General features: G+C 38.7%; 2 protein-coding genes across 2 annotated transcripts in view; one reads left to right on the top strand and one right to left on the bottom strand.

Annotated features, from left to right (window-relative positions):
• The first annotated feature begins 1,145 nt into the window (after positions 1-1,145).
• degs1 (delta(4)-desaturase, sphingolipid 1) lies at positions 1,146-13,386 on the top strand. The gene is made up of 3 exons (XM_073481998.1): positions 1,146-1,412; positions 6,980-7,722; positions 10,547-13,386. The coding sequence occupies exons 1-3, from the start codon at positions 1,331-1,333 to the stop codon at positions 10,691-10,693; spliced, it is 972 nt and encodes a 323-aa protein (XP_073338099.1). The 5' UTR covers positions 1,146-1,330; the 3' UTR covers positions 10,694-13,386.
• Positions 13,387-15,954: 2,568 nt separating this feature from the next.
• The window catches only part of nvl (nuclear VCP like), a 28,004-nt gene continuing 24,794 nt past the window's right edge, over positions 15,955-19,164 (bottom strand). Inside the window, exons 23-24 of the mRNA XM_073482505.1 lie at positions 17,953-18,050; positions 15,955-16,172 (exon numbers count right to left, since the gene is read on the bottom strand). Coding sequence (XP_073338606.1) covers positions 16,128-16,172; positions 17,953-18,050 — 143 coding nt within the window. The 3' untranslated portion in view covers positions 15,955-16,127. The remainder of the gene's footprint in view (positions 16,173-17,952; positions 18,051-19,164) is intronic.

Raw genomic sequence — 19,164 nt, 5'->3', positions numbered from 1 at the left:
AACGGGAACTTTACAGCTGACAGTGTTCCCAATCTGGAATCAAAGCCGGGATGTTGCGAGTGCATGGTATGTGTCAGACTACCAAGCCATGTGCACACGTTTTAAGTTATATTCTGACAGTTATATTTAACCATTTGTAGAATTATGTCCCCCTTTAATATGTTCTGGATTCATGGTTCATCACAACTTTTTCTGACTTTTTTGGATATATAAATACATTATATAATTCTATGATATATTTAAAATATTGTGACATAATCTCCTGTCAGTGTTATAATGTTGAAATAATCAAATCAATGTCCCGATCAACATCTTCACTGATACCTTCAAACACCACAGAATACATCTTCATGAGAGAAGCTTATGAATTACTGCAACTGGACAATAACAGTTTGACAGTAATCGTCTTTGCTTTCCACATGATTACACTCTCCCAGTTGTACCAGTTAGGCTTGATGACATCCCTCTGGGCCTTATTTGAAGGACACTGTGCTCCTCTGTTGAACATACAACTCTGCTGTTGTTGGGGAGGAATATTCTCAGGCTATTGTTCACTCTGTCACTCTGGTCAGTGGGGACTAAGCACCAACACAGTTGCTGCTGCCATTTATTAAGTGTATGGTAAATAGACTGCACTTACATAGATTATATAGATGTGCCCAAGTTGTACTGCCTAAGCAGCAGGACTGTGCTCATATTTGGTTGGACTTTGTTTAACCCACTCTCTGAAGTGTGGTCTGTTGTCTGGAGCCATGCCTTCATCAGAAGTCATAGATGTGAATATGTTGGGTTTGAGTGTGTTTCTCCATGCATCTCCCATAGACTTCAATACAACTATCACCACAGTCTGGGCCCCAGAGCAACACTCGGTCACCCAATGACCTTTCTTTCTCTTTTAGGTTCACTGAACACAAACAAGTCAGGGCTGATAGACAGAGAACTGATGAATGTCACAGGCGTACATAAAAACCCTATCAGCGTGGCTTTTGCCCTGAAGGCTGATATTCTGGATGTATATTATGTCAGCTGAAAGTTACGTGATTGTTGAAGCTGGCTGACAGATTACACTTATCTCACCAGTGTCAGCGGTTGGCTCAGCGGTGCACGGTGGCTCCAGTGATCGGCCTGCCGGTAGGAGGAGCTGCAGATTGGGGCGAGAGCTGACTGATGTTCGGGCAGGTCAGCAGACTGAGCAGAGAGGAGAGTGGGAGCACTTCAGAGGAGGGGAGAAGAACCGGAGAAGTTCTTTTTTAAACGACCTCTGTGATATTTGGATACTTGTTTTTTAAACAAAAAAAAGTTGTATAACACCGCAACGTTAATCTAAAAGATGGGGAACCGGGTCGCCCGCGAAGACTACGAATGGGTGTATACGGACCAGCCGCATGCCGACAGAAGAAAAGAGATCTTGGGTGAGTTAGCTTATCCGTTAGCAAGTTTTTGGATAAACCTATTGTTAACCTAGTTTAGATATAACTATGTTTACTTAGCTTTGTGGCTGCTTCGAGTACTAAAATGAGTGAAGCGTGTAATGGTGCTTATATAGATACGCTGCCAGCGTAAGAAGGCTCAGTTTGGTAACGTAACTAGTTAACGTTAAGCTAACGGTTCCATATCCGCCCGTGTATTTGCTACACGATGTTAGCTGACAGGCACAAGATGCGTTAATGTTGGTGAAAGATTTATTATGCCCGTTTAAATGACTGACAGAACCCACTATGGATGTTACTCCGACCTATATAATTTAATATGTAGAAATTAGATGCACATCGGCGTTAGCAATGCAACGTTACAGCCACTTAGTGATGTGGCCACTCCTTGAAATGACATAACTCAGTCCTCAGCTTCTCGCAGCGAAGTTGCAGTAACGGTTTGGACACAACATAACGGAAGACTAGACTCGGACAAGTCTTTGACACTTATGTCATTTGTTAAAAATGTGCCTCAGGAAGTGTTTTGTTGGCTTTGTAGCCACTGTTAATTAAACACATTAGGAGAAAATTACTAAACCCTTTTTGTGTAACCAGCTGTTATCTTGGGTGCTAACTACGTACTGAGGCATATCAGTACAAAGCCAAAGGTATGCTTACTGATACAGTAAAGACACATGGAACATGTGACTTTGGAGGAGCAGGAACAGCCTCATTTATGATATTTTAACTTAACTAATTCCTGAAAAGAGTGATTGATTAATTTTATGTTGATCAAGTCTGATCATCTGATTATCTCATCCATAATTATGATAATCATTTCATTGTTGCAGCAGGTTTTCAAACAATATTGCCAAACATTTTATGTTTCCTGTTTCTTAAATATGAGAATTAGCTGCTTTTCTTTGTCTTACAGTTGTAGTAATTTGAACACCTCTGGTTTTTGACTGTTGGTAGGGCAACACAAGAAATCTCTCCTGGGTGTGTGGTAATTTCATGTGACCAAGTTTTAATTGATTAATTAAGAAAATAATCAGCACATGAATTAATTATGAAAAGATTTGTTAGATCCAGCCCTAAAATGTATTATGCTATTTGTGAAATTAGCCTACATCTTAGCTATCTTTACAAAGTTCAGGATCTTCCTATACTTCCCTACAAGCCTGAGCATTGCCAAAGAAGAAATTAAAAAAAAATAGGGCACTTAAACTAAGACACTAACGTGTGTCAAATGATTCACGTCATTGAATTAAAGCAGCAGGTCGATATGCATTGCTCCTTTTATTGCGGCAAACAAAAGGCTTTTGTCAGACTGACCTAATATGACAATCAGGTGGTGTGAGTCCCCTGGGGCCGCGGCTTCGTTTTGAATGATTGAGGGTGTATAGGTTTTCTGTTAACATAACACACACTTAAGTTAATTGGTCAACACAAAGTACTGCCGTTGTGTGGAGAGTGAGACCAGATCCACTGAGAAAGATACTCATTGACAGCAGAGCTGTCTCCTGGGTTAAATTATTCATGTTAGTACAGAGTGAATGCAACCGTGTCAGGAGACTCTCAGGCACCGCTACACTACAGATTAGCCAGGTTGCTATGAATGTATTGCCACAGAGGCAGCAGACATAGTCTCTGAAGAGCAGGATACTAAGTTTATTTAAAGCTGAGTATGAAATCCCCAAATGTTATGACTTGGGAGTTATTGAGAGATGCAGAGGTTTTCAGGAAGTTAACAGTATTCTCATCGGCAGGACAAACATGTACTCAAAGTATAAGGTCTAATAGAGTCATTGAGACTGAGATTGACCCACCAGAGAGGACAATGACTGGTGCAAGGCCTGAAGTAATCCAAGAAGAAGCAGCTAATTGAAATTTAACATGTTCAAATGAGACAGACAGACAGACAGTGACTGAGTAACAAATATAATACATAACTAAATGTTTTTTATACGTATATAGACTGAATCAGTACAAAGCTGGGTGAAAGTATGGGTCTCAAGATCATGTTTAACGGTCCAATGGAAAATAGAGCTCTGAAGAAAAAGTTGGGAAGTCTGTACTAATGTTGATGATTTACAGCAACCGCTTATTTTCCTCTTAATTTCAGTTTGGAGCAAAGGACAGTCGGCACTAACAGCATCTGCAGTGATGTTGCTAGATACGCATCCTGTGCACACATTTTATCTAGGGATGGGTCGATACCGGTTTTCATGTCCGATACCGATAAGACAACAGAGTATCTGCGTTACCGATATCAATCTGATACAGCCTTTCCCCTCTCTTAAACAACGAAGCTATAGATAATACATCTGTATGGAAGCACTCTGCTTAACCTAGCCATTTAAAAACATGCTTAAACTGTACAACAAATAGTCTACTTCTCTAAAGGAAGAAATACATAGATTCAGACTCTTTACTGGTCTGTATGTAGTTTAAAGAAGGATCAGTTGTGTATTTGATCAATGACTGGGGCAGAGAGGCTACACAAGACTGATGTGGAAAATATGTGGGAAGTCTTTTTGCTCCTAACGTCATTAAACAAATACACCTTCTCACAGCTTGAACGGTGTGGTTTGTAGATAGAACAAAACATTGCAACACCATTGTCTTGCAATTGGGAAGAGTTAAAACATATCTGTTGTTAGATGATCAACAGGATTCTGGTATTTGAAGAATCAAGCCTGTCTGAATGACCTTTATGCTGAACCTGTGTGTTTTTGCCTGTAGTTATGTGGACAACCAAACTGCCATATTGAAACATAAAAAATAGAACAGCCTGGTTGCTGGTTATAGAGAGAAATCTGAGTTGCTCTGCATGAACACTGGTCTAGTAATATTTTGCACTGGCTAGCCCACTAGTCCTGTGGATTACTGATTAAGTCTTTTAGTCTCAAGTCTGAACATGCAGAAAAGGCCTGGAGCTGCATGACTTCAGCAAGTCACCTGAGATTCCCGTACATGTTTACTGTTCTTCGGTCTCCTATCAGTAATTAAGATAACAAAGATGAGATAAAAGGCTTTCCTGCATAGTTCCAGCCTACGTCTCCATTGCTACCCCAGTTAGAGAGGTGAGAGCCAAAAGTCATAGTATCAGCTCATGACTGATATGTGTTAGCATGTTCAACATTTGATAAGGCTGCATCTACAGCAACATGGCCCAACATATGTGAGTATTTGAAGGCTTATTTCATGGTTATTACAAATGAAATGGCAGTATTACAAGGATAACATTTCCATCAACATTTTCACAGTTAATATTGTGCAATACGCTAAATATCTCCGGATGGCATTTACCATTAAGGATGTTAGTTGGTTGGTTTGTCAGCACACTACTGAACGCATTGCCATGAAACTTGGATGGAGGAAAATAGACCCCATTAACTTTTGGTGCAGATCCGGATAAAGGGACAGATTCAGGATTTTTTTCTCTCATTTTTTCATTTTTTTTTTTATATTAAAGCAACATTTTGTAAATTTTTTTAACCTTAAAAACAGTTTTAAAATCATTTTGATGGTGCAGTGACTTGTAATAGAGTGAATGGTGTCTCTGTCACAGCCACTCCGCCATCTCTATCACTTGTTTCTGCACTATGTGATAGGGTAGGATCACAGCGTTACATACATGTTTACTTCAAGATACAAGTTTTCAACACATTACATTGTTATGACCTAATTAGTTTTATTTGTAGTTACCACCTACATTACTTTTGACTAGGGATGCTCCGATCAGGGTTTTTTGCCCCCGATACGAGTCCGAGTCCTTTGATTTTTGAGTATCTGCCGATACCGAGTCCCGATCCGATACTCTTATAATACATTTAAAAAATTAAAAAGATCGAAGAAAACTATCCAAGGTGTCCCTTATTTTTTATTATATTTTACCACCCCTCGATATCCCAAATTTACATATCTGACAGTTTGCAACTGCATCGTTCTCGTCACTCACTTTAAAATACTTCCACACAGCAGACATGGTGCGCCACAACTCGCCACTCCGCTTCAAAACAAACTGGCGTGCTGGTCTTCTGCGCATGCGCATGTCGTAAACGGTGGTAGTAAATACTCATTTTATTTTTTTTTATTTTGAATCACCAATAGCCCATATATCAACAATCTAATACAAATAATGACTAAATAAATATATATAAAACCGATCTCTGATCGGGTCGTAACATCCGAGTCCCGATCGAGTCTTCAGTGGCGTGATCGGCCCCGATTTCCGAGTCACGTGATCGGATCGGTACAACCCTACTTTTGACAGATCGTTGCAGACCAGGGATTTTTATTTACAATAGTGGTGTTGAAATCAAATTGTGGGGGGCGGCAAATCGCACAAAATTTTTATTTCTACATAATGTTGCTTTAAGACATAGGGCTTTTTTTCTTTCTTTCTTTTTTTTGAAACCTTTTCGTTAATTCCTTAGGGAATAATGTATGGATCTTGACTAAATAAAATCAAGTGTATGTAGGTAGCTGGTTTCTACAGGTGAGTGCAAAAGGGGACTGTTGACTGTTACACACTCTACTGACTGCCATTTTATTTATGGCAGTGTTTGCTCATAAATTACACAACTGCGACCCACTTATTTGTTTTATAATAAAAAAAATTGATGAGATAAATTCTTGGAATCATTTTTGATAAGATTACTTGCAAATGATTAATAAAATTTTACAAGCATATTATAATCATTGATAGCAAATTTATGATTGGTAATTTACTTGTTCATTATAAAAGATTCAATCATAAAAATATACACTAGTTGGGAGTTTTTTCCTTTCCCAAGATAAAAGATTATTGCCAAAGTAAGCAATTATTACCTACTTAAGCTCGTGTGTGGCAGTGCTAGCTTATGTCAAATTGCATTATGTTGTAAGATGCTCTTTTGTTTCATTCACTTCTTGCACAAACAGAGGGGCCTGAACCTTGCAGTATGAGGCAGCCCTGTACAACATCACAATCTACAGCCTAAAAATGACAACGCTAGCACAGTCTTAACAAAAATCACATAATTACAAGCTTCACAAAGGAGTTTCTATTTCAAGTTAATTTTTTTTTAGAAATGACAGGAAGCACAGTGTGGTGTAGAGTTGGACTTCCTTAAATGGTGACAACATATAAAAATTCTCCCCTGCTTTTTAAATATTTTGCATGTGTAAGCCTTGTAACTGTACAGTTAATCCCTCCTGGAAGTAGAACCTTTGAGGTGCTTGTATACCAGACTGTATTGTAGAGAACTTGTATAAAAGGACTGTCTGCCACTTTTAGTTTATTTGTTTTTGCTGCTGCCTACTTGGTTGCATGGTGCAATACATTTCACAAGGTGCCAATCAGTAGTTGACTCTGAAACACTTCTTTTTGCCCAGTCTGAATCTAGATAATACTGATGTATGAAAATGTGTTACTTCTGTTATTTCCACACAAACAAACTTGAATCAATCAACAGAATTCCTTCTTTCAAATGTGTTGTTGTGAAAACGGATGAACTGATACATATATATTTTTTTGCAGCATATGAATTTTGACTGAGTCTCTTGTTTTTCTCCTACAGCCAAATACCCACAAATCAAGACGTTGATGGGTCCTGACCCGAGGCTGAAGTGGGTCGTGTGCATGATGGTGGTTATACAGTTTTTAGCTTTCTACCTGGTCAAAGACTTGAACTGGAAATGGGTTTTGTTTTGGACTTATGCCTTTGGCAGCTGTATCAACCACTCAATGACCCTTGCTATTCATGAGGTCTCCCATAACACTGCCTTTGGAAACAACAAGGCTATGTGGAACCGCTACTTTGCCATGTTTGCCAACCTGCCCATTGGCTTGCCCTACTCTGCCTCCTTCAAACGCTATCACCTGGATCATCACCGCTACCTGGGAGGAGACGGCGTCGATGTAGACATTCCCACTGAGTTTGAAGGCTGGTTCTTTTGCACGCGCTTCCGCAAGTTTGTCTGGATTATTCTGCAGCCTCTCTTCTATGCCATCCGGCCCCTCTGCATCAACCCCAAACCCATCACTCAGCTGGAGGTGACCAACTTGGTGGTCCAGCTCACCTTTAACATCCTGCTCTACTGGCTGTGGGGGGCCAAGCCTGTGGTCTACATGCTGGCTGGCTCTATGCTGGGGATGGGCTTGCACCCCATCTCTGGTCACTTCATAGCTGAGCACTACATGTTCCTTAAGGGCCATGAGACCTACTCTTACTATGGCTCCCTCAACCTGCTCACCTTCAACGTGGGCTACCACAATGAGCACCATGACTTCCCCAGCATCCCAGGACGCAGGCTGCCCATGGTTAGTACAGCTGTGCAAACATGTTAGTGTGTGAGAACAGTGTTACACAGAAACTCAGATTTACTTTTTAAATTGTCCCCTAGGATATCAATATAAGGACAAGGTCACCCAAAAAATGACAATTTAGTAATTATCAATGCACACTCATGCAGATGGAAAGTAGGGTGACGTTTCATAGTCCTCAAAACATTTCTGGAGCTTCACAGCAAAACAGCATCCAACAAAAAGGTACAACCTGCAGCAAAGTGCTCATGACACCCTCAAACGCCTTGTTTTGTCCACAACCCAAAGATATTCAGTGTACTGTTATAGAAGTGGAAAGACACAAGGTCAAAACTCCAGCAACACTTGTATTTTTAGAACAATAAATTACAAACAACATTTAAATTGTTTAGATATAAAGTGGGGAAAAATTCAGAAAGAAACAAAAATATATATAAAAAAACAACCAAATGCGTCCACACACATATCAGCCAATGGGACACCTACGAAGGTGGGTTGGTTAATGTGGCTGTGTGGCTTCAGGCCAATCCAATCCCTTTGAAATGAAATAAAGAAAGCAGGAAATATTCACATTTTGTGAACATTTTGGCTTTTTGTTCTTAAAATTCTAGTTAGTTACTAAATTCTGTTAGTATGCTGAATGTGTGTATGTTTATATCCTTACCTACATAGTAGATTAGAAAGATATGATATTCCCTTAATTAAAATAAATCTCCAGCCACAGTCATGGAGCAGAACCTTTTGGACTTGATCTAATTTTTTCTCATAGTTTACTGGCACCTGTCTGAGCAGAAAGATAAACTAATCTTCAGCAGCAAAGATAAGACACCAATTAAATGCTGACACACGTGCTGTACACGATATACCAGGGTGTAAGGCTCATCATAAAAAAAGCTGTAAAGTAGGTCAAACTTGGACACAGCAGCTCAATGATTATGTACTCAAGAGCAGACTCAAACAGCACAGGCTTTTGTTACAGTATGTTGAATAATAATAATGAATAATTGTCTGTAGACGGATCCTGATTTTTGTGTTATTGGGTCATCTGCTGTGCAATGGCTAAAAGATTTGGTCACACTTTATATTAAGGTCCTTGTAATAAGTTAATGTGAGGACTTGTGAGGTAATAATGCCCTCACAAGTCCTTATAAGATGCTTATTAACACTAACAAGACTGTATAAGTGTTAATAATAGCATAATAAACCCGCCGTTTTTGTTAAATTGACATTTATGCACACGTATAAGAAACTTGTTCACAGTCTATATACTGCTTAAAAATGTTAATAAAAACCTTATGAGTTTCTGCTAATAAGTGCTTAATAAAGTGTGTAATCTTCTAATTACAGCTTAGTAAATGTTTAACAATTATATAATATAACAGTCTTATTAATATTATGTACAATCATCTTATTAGGACTGATTACGTTTTAACTAATGCTTATTACAACGACCTTAAAGGAAACCCCAAAAATGAATATCCAGTCATTATCATTAGAATGTTCTAACATCTTTTCAAATCCATGTGGGATCCATGGGCTTCTACGACACTGTTGTGTAGTGAAGCTCCAGAAATGATTTGTGGACTACGAAACATGGGGATGAGCAAGGTTATTATCGTAAACGAAAACGAACGAAATGACGAAAACTAGAATTGAAAAAACATTTTCATTAACTGAAATAAATAAAAACTATAATTAAAAGAAAAAAACGATAACTAACTGAAACTGTATTGTGTGATTACAAAACTAACTAAAACGAACTGAAATTATAGATAAAATTCCCTTCGTTTTCGTCTTTGTCAATTTCGGATTGATATGAAATCAATTTATTTCGCTCAAGCAATTTTACGTGAGCTGGCGGCGCCATACGGCACCTCACGGTCCGTCACTTCTCGTGTAGAGCCGGCCAGAGTCGGCTTCTCTTCGCCCCTCTACGGCAAAAAATGGCGTCAAAAGTTGGGCAAAAGCGACAGAGTCCTATATGGGATTTTTTTTGAATATGACAGCGAGAAAGACAAAAGCAAGTGCATTGTCGTGGAAACAGGTGATACAATCTGTGGAATACTTCTCAAGGGAAAAAACCCCACGAATCTGAAAGTCCATTTGAGAAGCTTGCACAAGAAGGCTAATGGCGAGTACCTTGACAAAGTGGCCTCTCTAAGTCGCTCCCCTGAAAGTGAAGCAACATCCCGGCCAGGTAGCACCGGGAAGGAGGAGACATCGATAATGGACTGCTTTCACCGACGACCAAATAGATGCTGGTTAGTTAACACGCAGGAACACCACAAGCGGGAAGATGCACTCGTAAATATGTTTATTGAGACCAAAGTATGAAAAAACTAAAACTAATACTAAAACTAATAAAAACTAAACTAAAACTAAGCATTTAGTAAAAAACGAAAACTAACTAAAACTAGCAAACCCGCTCTAAAAACTAATTAAAACTAACTGAATTAGAGAAAAAAAAGTCAAAACTAACTCAAACTAAACTATAATGAAAAATCCAAAACTATTATAACATTGGGGATGAGAAGATAATGACTGAATTTTCCTTTTTGGGTGAACTTTTAATCTTTAATATAAAAGAAGAATAATATAAATACTACAGTGGGATTTGAAAATGGATTTTATATAATTAGCATTACAAAATTAGTTGGATTTCTTTATGAAGTTTGTATCAGCCCTGTTACAGGTCTGTCAGAGCCACTGTTTTACTCTTGTGAAACAAAAGGCTGCGTAAACAGGAAGGGGCTCTTTGAAATTTAAACTCTTCTAAGGCAGCATTCAGCAGTGTTCAATATTCTTTCTCATTTGCTTCCAGGTGAAGAAAATAGCAGCAGAGTATTATGATGACCTGCCTCAGTACACATCGTGGGTGAAGGTCCTGTACGATTTCATCATGGATGATGCACTGAGCCCATACTCTCGAGTCAAGAGGAAGCTGAAGGGAGATGTCAAACAGGAGTAACTTCACCAAAAGCTTCTCAGGAACAAAGTTGCAGTATCCACCCTGACAGCAGCCCGGTTCACCAACTTATGAACTTAACAGCTTCTGCTTATTAATACATCTGCATGTGAAACATGGGTGAATTGTGTACATGGGTTTGGAATTGTGCTTTTCCTCCACAAGAGAAAATAGTTTTAGATATTTGTTAACCAGTTCAGAAAACTCAGCCCAGTGATGTTACATTGAAAATATGAGTGGAGTTTGTCAGTGTGGCTGTAGGAAGATCTCGGGACTGGTTGCACAAAGACTTCAGTTAAGATTAAGATAAATCTTATTTGCTATTGATTCTGAACAAGGAAGAAATGTTGGATGATGATGATGAAATGATGGATTGCCATGAAATATGCTATAGACATTCATGCCCCTCTCAGGATGGATTTTGTCCCATACATTGGTTTGAATCTAGTTCCAAATGTCCATTTAAGGTCACTGTATTTCTTCAGTGTCTTTCACAGCTTTCAAATGATCTGCTGCCCTTTCTAGCTGGCGTGCTAATGTGCACTGGATATGTGAGTGCAATTAATGCACTGGACCAACATTCAAATATAATCAGATGTGCTTCTGAAACACTTCCAGTGGACTTTTGGACCACTCTGGACACTGAGGAGAACCAGAATATGATATGATGCAGTCATAATCAGTGGAAGATTATTATTCTCCTGTACTTGGCATGCAAACATGCTAAATTAAGATGGTGACCATAGTAGAACTACAACTAACTATTGTTTTCATTATTGATTAATCTGCAGGTTATCTTCACTATTATTCGATTCATTGTTTAGTCTGTAAAATGTCAAAAATAATAGTGAAAAATGCTCATCACAATTCACTCAAATACCCCAAAGTGTCCAACCAACAGGACTCTTCATATACAATTATAAATGACAAAGAAAAGCAGCAAATCCACATATTTAAGAAGCTGGAACCAGCAATTGTTTGACATTTTTTTAACGATTAATCGATTATCAAAATAGATTGCAATGAATTTCCTTTAAATCAACTAAACAATACCTGCTAAACAGTGTTTTTCATTGTGAACATGTTAGCTTGCTGATATTAACATTTAGTACCACTGTACAGCCTCACGGAGCTGTTACCATGGCTATAGACACTTAATGATATAAACCTACAAAGCAGCAGCAGAATTCACTCTCTAATGATATTAAATAAAGCGGATGAGGAAAATCATTTGTTGACTCACTGTATGAATTGGAGTTGAGTGTCCTTCACACTCACAGTGGCCATTAAGGCTTTAATGGCTAAATAAAAGCAGTGGTGATGCAGCCTGTGAGAGAACTGAAACCTCCCCCTTGCTATCATGAAATGCTCTCCCTCTCTCTGTTGTGCCTTGGGAAAGTTGTTCCTTAAAAGGACCTTGTACTAAAAAAACATCGATGAGTGAAGCAGTAGCATAAAGTACTCACTGCATTACAGGAGTAAACCATCCATTGAGCCATATTGTCCTCTGTTTGAAGCTTGTCTACAGCTTAAATTAATCTGTAGACAGTCTTTATTTTTGTTGAATTGTTTTGACTTGTAAGATAGAACTGGCTCCTCTGTAGACCAGTCTAACATGTCTTTATGCAACCAGCCCCCAAAACTGAGTCATCAAGATAGCTACACAGTCGAGTAAAAATAAGCTACTCCTGTATGGTGACTGAGGGCAATCCATAGTGTTCACGTTGCAGTTTGTAGTTTGCCACAGAGATACATTGTATACAACTGGATGAATGTAAATGATATCTTTCTTAATGTTGGACATAAAAGCAGCTTTGCTATTGGTCAACACCATCACTGTGTGTGTGTGTGTGTGTGTGTGTGTGTGTGTGTGTGTGTGTGTGTGTGTGTGTGTGTGTGTGTGTGTGTGTGTGTGTGTGTGTGTGTGTGTGTGTGAGAAAGTGAACCAAAGTTGAATTCACTCATTAAGATCCCTCCATATGAATCAAGTTTGTTGCAACATTTTGCTGTCATGTAAGCGTGATCTGGCCTATTTGACATCACATGTATTGAGTTGATGGGCTTAATCATATGTACAGTATTAGTTGCCTTTTATGTTAAATGTAGTCCTTAACCTTTCTGGCCTATGACCCTTTTTGCTCCCCAACTGCTCTGCTTTTTAACTAGCTGCACTTTAATATACCACAACATCATACAATCTGCTGACATGCATTCGAACTGCGACTGTGTCAGTGTGACGTTGTGTGAAGTGAGTTCTAAGTGTATTTCTCATCTTTGCCTCAGAACTTTGTTTTCAATTCCACATTAGTTTCCAACAGATAAGTTTTATGTTTGAAATGGAGATTTAGCAGCTCGGAACCAAATTACATATGATTGCTATTGAAATGATTGCTATTTTGATATTCAGTAGTTAACTTTGTCTTACTTAAAGCCAATAAAATAAATGATTAAATACATAAGTAAAGACTATTTTCCTGGCAGTGTAGTGAAGATCAGGGGCCTTAAACCCAAATGACCTGCGGGTCATTGTCCATGTTGTTCTCTCCTGGGAGTTCCAGATAAATCATTTCCAACAAAACCAGGATAGTAATCTGTGGTCATGCAATAATAATTTGTCTGCAATAGTTCTAAATTCAGTTGTCTGATCCTTGACATTTCTAAACTGAAAAATAAAAACATTGCTTCTGCAAAACAAATCCCTTTTTTATTTCATTTGCTTATGTTATTAACGGCTATTTCACTTCCATTCTTCTTTGTTGTAATGCAATGCCTCAAATTTTACCTTTTAGTTTTAGTCAATCTTACAATGTACCTCCAATACATGTATCCTTCTGAGGGTCGCTGCACATGGGAAGTGGTTGCCAGTGTCTGCATGAAGACTTTCTGATGAGTCCCAGTTCAGCACCATGGTAGACTGTGGCTGAACATTGGGGGTGAAGTAATCATTCAACTGGCTCACAGGGTCCATTACAGACTAGTAGACCAGGTTCATCCATGCATAGCCATAATGCCCCTCAATGGGCTGATGGGTAGTTGTAACAAATGCTTCCTGTCATGGTGCAAAAACCATTGAGGGATATCAATCAGGTGAAACCATGACTGTCTGGCCTGCTACACTCACAGTCAACACATATGACTGAACTCAATTGCAGCAACTGTAGAGGGCATCTACTTGAATCATGAAGAAATCAGACCAGTAAATTTAAGTACGGCACTAAACAGGCCTTTCTATCAGTACTTCAAAGGGGCTTCCTTGTTGGTTAAGCCATGCAATCTGTTGGAAACCTACAGTTTACAACACAGTGGACCTTGATTGGAGACTGTTAACCTCTGCCAAGGACTTTATGTTCTGACTGGTGTCAGTCTGTTGGTTAGTTTGATGGTTGCTTTGTCAGCAGGATTACACAAAATTTAGTGAATGGAATCCCACAAAACTTGGATGGAGGATGGGTCTCGACTTTTGGTGCGGATCCAGGAATCCAGGTAAGTTTGATATTGGGTTGGGACTGTTGAGCCTTGGTGGAGGTATGTGTGCCATTCTAGTTTCCTCATGTCTAGTCTTTGTTAAATGCTACATTAGATGGTTGATGATCTGAGTATGCGGTACATTTTGAAGCTGTACACTGATGTTTCTGCATTGGAGTTAATTTTATTAAGGTGTCATCAAATGTTTTACCCACATTTACACACGCAGAGTCAGCATTATTAGTGGACTGTACGACTTCAGTCTACAGGTGTTTATGGTTGCATACATCAGTACTGATACTGGGGGTCTATGGTTATTATTGCAGTTTTAACTCAGGAGCAACTTAATGATCAGGGTCATTATGAGATGTCATTAGCAGAATTTTAAATCTATATGATGGAATATCTCTATTGGTTAGTTTCAGTTAATGTTCCAGTTTTGTGTATGCTGTCATGTTTGACCAGACTGTACAGTAATTAAATAAATACATTTACATTTAAATAAATATATTTAAAATTAAACAAAAAAACCCAAACATTTTAAATAGATACATTTTGTTCATTTAAGCTCATGAACAGCAACAACTTGTCTCTTTGGCATAGTCAGCTGTCACATGTTGCTTTAAAAACTTATGCCCTATGTTATGCAAAGATGAGGCAAATAAGGGCTGAAATTAGACTGTAAACATGGTCAAATGTGAACATCACTCTGATTTTCATACAGCATGGTACTGACAACCAACACTGCACTCAATGTGTTACATTACCAAGGTCCAGGTTACTTTGCATGCTGGTTCACTGGTAAGAATTACATATAACTAAAATAGCCATCACACCTGTACTTTTTCTGCAGCGAAGACTTGTAGGTCCAGAAACTGGCCCATTTAGACTGCAATTGGAACACATCAATGACAATAACATGTTCCTTTTCTTCACTCCACTTTAAGAGTTAAAATCCGTTTTAGAACTGTTCTGTCCCCATCACATTATACTGAGCCAGCCGACTTAGCTGCCAGCCGACTTACCTGCACAAGGATATGCAAGTGCAAACAAAACTTAAGTCTGCACCTTTGTAACGAACAGGCTTGCTGTAGTATTGAAAATTAATTAAAATATGCGATGGAGCCAAGTACACTAATTAATTATTAAGGAAACGTTTTTAAACACTATACAAGGAACTTTTAATTCTGATGCTTCATATGACCTACATAAGCAAACCACCCGTGAGAAGATTGGCTTTTTCTATATAGTCAATAGTTATTATCATTATTCTTAATGCCAGTCACCGGGTCAGATTATGAATAATCCAGGTCTGATAAATCAGAAAATTAAGATGAGGATGAACTAAGGAGTGTCACAGCCTGAGGAAAGAATCTGCTTTGTAGTCGGGTGGTGCGGCGCTTAAACAAAGTTTATGTCGTTTCACCATCGACACCTTTTGTCCAACAAAAATGAAAGTTTCTTTCTTTTCTGCTTTAACTTTCAATATTAATATGACTGAAGAATGCTGGTATTTCATAGCATCGAGCTCCATCCATTAGGACGATAAACTCACATGCAACATAATCATACACGCTGTTAGATGATGACTGCTGACACATGGAGCAGTCATCATCTTTTACTGCAGCAAACTCTGGATTTATAACAAATGTAATACATGAAGTGTGTGTATACATGACAGCTATCAGTAGAATGTGTACAGTCGCACAGTGGTGGAGTGGTGCTCAGAGAAAGGCCTGATGACAGAACAGTAGCTGATCTGTACATCTGATAAGAACTCAGTCTTTACATGCCAAACATTATGTTCATCTTCTCGTTTTTATACATTTTTTATTACAAAATCAGGAATCTGTATTAAGGATTCAACCATAAAAAAATGTGTTACATACATGAAATAAAATTATTCACTAATATCTGAGGTGGATGTCAAAGGCGAGCAGTTGCTGGTGATGTCTCTGGTTCTGGTCTAGACTCATCTGCTGAGGGACTCTCTGAGCTGCTCGTACATCTTCTGGTCCTGCAGGGAACACAGACAGTCACTGCATGTTTGGTTTTGACACAGAAACAAAAGCCTGAGCAGCTTTAAAAGGATCCAAAACAAGGATGTCCACCCTTCTCTCAGTTTCACTTCTCACAACAAACAACAGCTGACTGATTGTCTGACTGATTGTCTGACTGATTAGCTGACTGGGTGTTGATTGAAAGTGAGATAGAGGACTCTGCTTCCTCACCGCTGTCTACACTAATATTTGTTCCTGGCGTTTAAGTGTTCTGTCTGTAAAGCTTATATGATTATTGTCTGAGGGTATAAAGGAATTTGGAGAACACATCCACAGTTTAATGTTGCAGTGTTTACTGTGGGACTGGTCGGACTGGTTCTCCTTGCTACTGGATAACAGGAGGTTGAAGGACAGTGATCTAACAGACAGTTTATTATAGAGCTGCCAGTGACACACACAGTCTGTTATTATTTGAAGGATCTGGAATGCTGTCAGAGTATTGGACACATAATAAACCACTGCATTATTAAATGAGTTGTTAGTAATAAAGTGAGCTGGGTATTGAACCTGAATAGTTTTATTATATTGACTGAAATGTGTCTGGTGGTACATGGTGTCAAAATCTGTCAAATACCAATATTTTGCATCTGGACAGATTCAAAATATTGATCAGATCCTGATTTTAAATGAAAATATTTCCAGTTTTAGACTGTATTCTATTTCATTATTAATATTAATTAATGAATTATAGTTGCTTTCAGTTCATCCTTGAGTCCAAATTTAAAAATTTCCCTCAACGTGTTCCTGAGATACAATGTTCATGAAAATGGTATGGACAGATGGACAACACGGAAACATAATGTCTCTGGCCACGGCTACTGCTGGCGTGGAGGCATCAAGAGTTCTTGTACTAAGGCATGTATACATGTTTAAACATAAGGAGTACGAAATTCAGGTACGATATTGTACTAGTATCCGATACACTAAATGGTACCCAGTGTTAGCTGGGATGTTAAGCTAATAATTTCAACTTTATTTTAAAAACACTTCCAATAATAAAGTAATAAAGGTATCACAATACTGGTAATAGTAATACAATAAATTTAAGGGATGCCACAGGTAGCACAGTGGTCAAAGCTGAGGGACAGTACGTCTGTGCATCTGTGCATCAGTCTGAAATCAGCATCAACAGCATCAAACCTCCCAGGAACAAAACTGGGCAATGCAGCCCTTTGAGAATAGTAGCTCCAGTTACACTGCAGGTCATGTGACACACTCTGGTCCAGTAAAGAAACATGGATCATTCACCTTGTCATAAATCAATATGAAGCCATTAGATGGTGGAAGTCAGCTGCATAAATGTTGTCCAAGTCTTTTTAAACACACTGCCTCTCTGGTGGCTTCTCCCTGGATGTGTTTATAGCCTCTTGTCTAACTTTGGCCACTGTGCTGAAGGCCTTCGTCTGATCTGACTACATAGAAGTTAGCCTAGCTTCAGCCTGTGAGTCACAGCTAACATCTCCATTTTGTTTAATGATTCAAATATGAATGCATGGTGATAAATTATAAAAATGAAGTGAAACAAAAAAGCAACAGAGCCTGTTTGGTTAGTCAGGTAAACACAGTTATGGATGAAAATGTAAAGTGGATGTCACAGTACCAACATCACTTGTACCTGTAAAAGCTCACAGGTTAGACCAATACTTTGAAGATATTTAATAGCTTCTCTACTGTTAACAAATCTATTCAGGTTTGACATGACACACAGCAGCTACTGTACTGTTTATATTTTCTTACCTTTTTAGACACAGATGGACGGACTTTCTTGAAGGCATCATCCAAGTTCTGTTTGCTCACTCTGATGTCAGCGACGGAGCCAGATGAGTACGTGTGACCTATGTGTAACAGTACACACACCATCAAGTCAATGAAGAGAATTATCTGAAGAGAGTTAAAGTCAGCACGAGACTCAGTCCTGGCTGCTTCATGACACATTCTCATATTAACATCCAAGTGCTCATTACACTTTAATCAAATTCTGGGACTTTTCAATGAATTTCTAGGCCAAATTCCCCCAAACTCAAGGACCCAACAGGGCACAGTTTGAGCCAAGGATAAAGGTTGTCATGCTTGTCTGTTAGCCTCGAGAGGAGACGCACCGCCTATTCTAAAACTGGCAGTCAGTGCAAATGAGCTGAATATGGGTGCTGTGATCTGTCTGTAGTCAGGGTTGGCGGTCTTGTTACAGGATTCTGGATGACTTGAAGACATGAGCAGGCTTTGAGTTACAAGTAAACTCTTCTGGAAAAAATGAAAAGCACAAATAGCTTTCTCTGTCTCTACAATATGATCTGATTTGAGATTATAGAAACATGTGGTACTCTTGAGTACGACATTTCAGAATTCTTTAAATCTAAAGAACTGTACTGACTGATTGCCGTTATATCACAGTTCACTCTGTTTACTATGAATAAAAGAAAGACAAGATGAAGGAAACTGAATTGTCACAGTTTTGACTTGACTGGAAACAACTGCTTCAGACTAAAACAGGATTAGTTTTGATATTTTTCAGATTTTCAACCAGCTTTGTATCACTACAATGTTGGTATATGCAACTGAACAATGGTAAACTGCTCTCCAGCCAACAAACTCTGATCAAACTGTTGAAACAAGGCAGTGTTGATAAACCACGATTCTGTTACTACACTGCCTACTTCTGCCTGAAATGTTTTCAGAGACATATTTTAGTCTACTGTTCTTAGCTTGTGAACAGGTAGTGGCTGCCATATTGTGTCTGTACTGTGAAAATGGAGGCTGAATTAACTACCATTAAACTTTAAAAGAAGGCAGAGCTGATCAAATATGAACCAGTGTCATGTTAATCGTCTATTTTTCTCCTGAAATGTTTTTATGTTTGTTACCAGCTGGGTGTACAGTTTCCTGTTTTAACATGGACTCCAGCCAAAACCAAGCACCGCCCACTTGCAAGTGCCTCAGGCATCAGCACAA

Source organism: Pagrus major, chromosome 15 (assembly GCF_040436345.1).
Source record: "Pagrus major chromosome 15, Pma_NU_1.0".
Lineage (NCBI taxonomy): Eukaryota > Metazoa > Chordata > Actinopteri > Spariformes > Sparidae > Pagrus > Pagrus major.
Note: the sequence above shows the minus strand (reverse complement) of the source record. Positions and strands in the feature narration are given on the sequence as shown.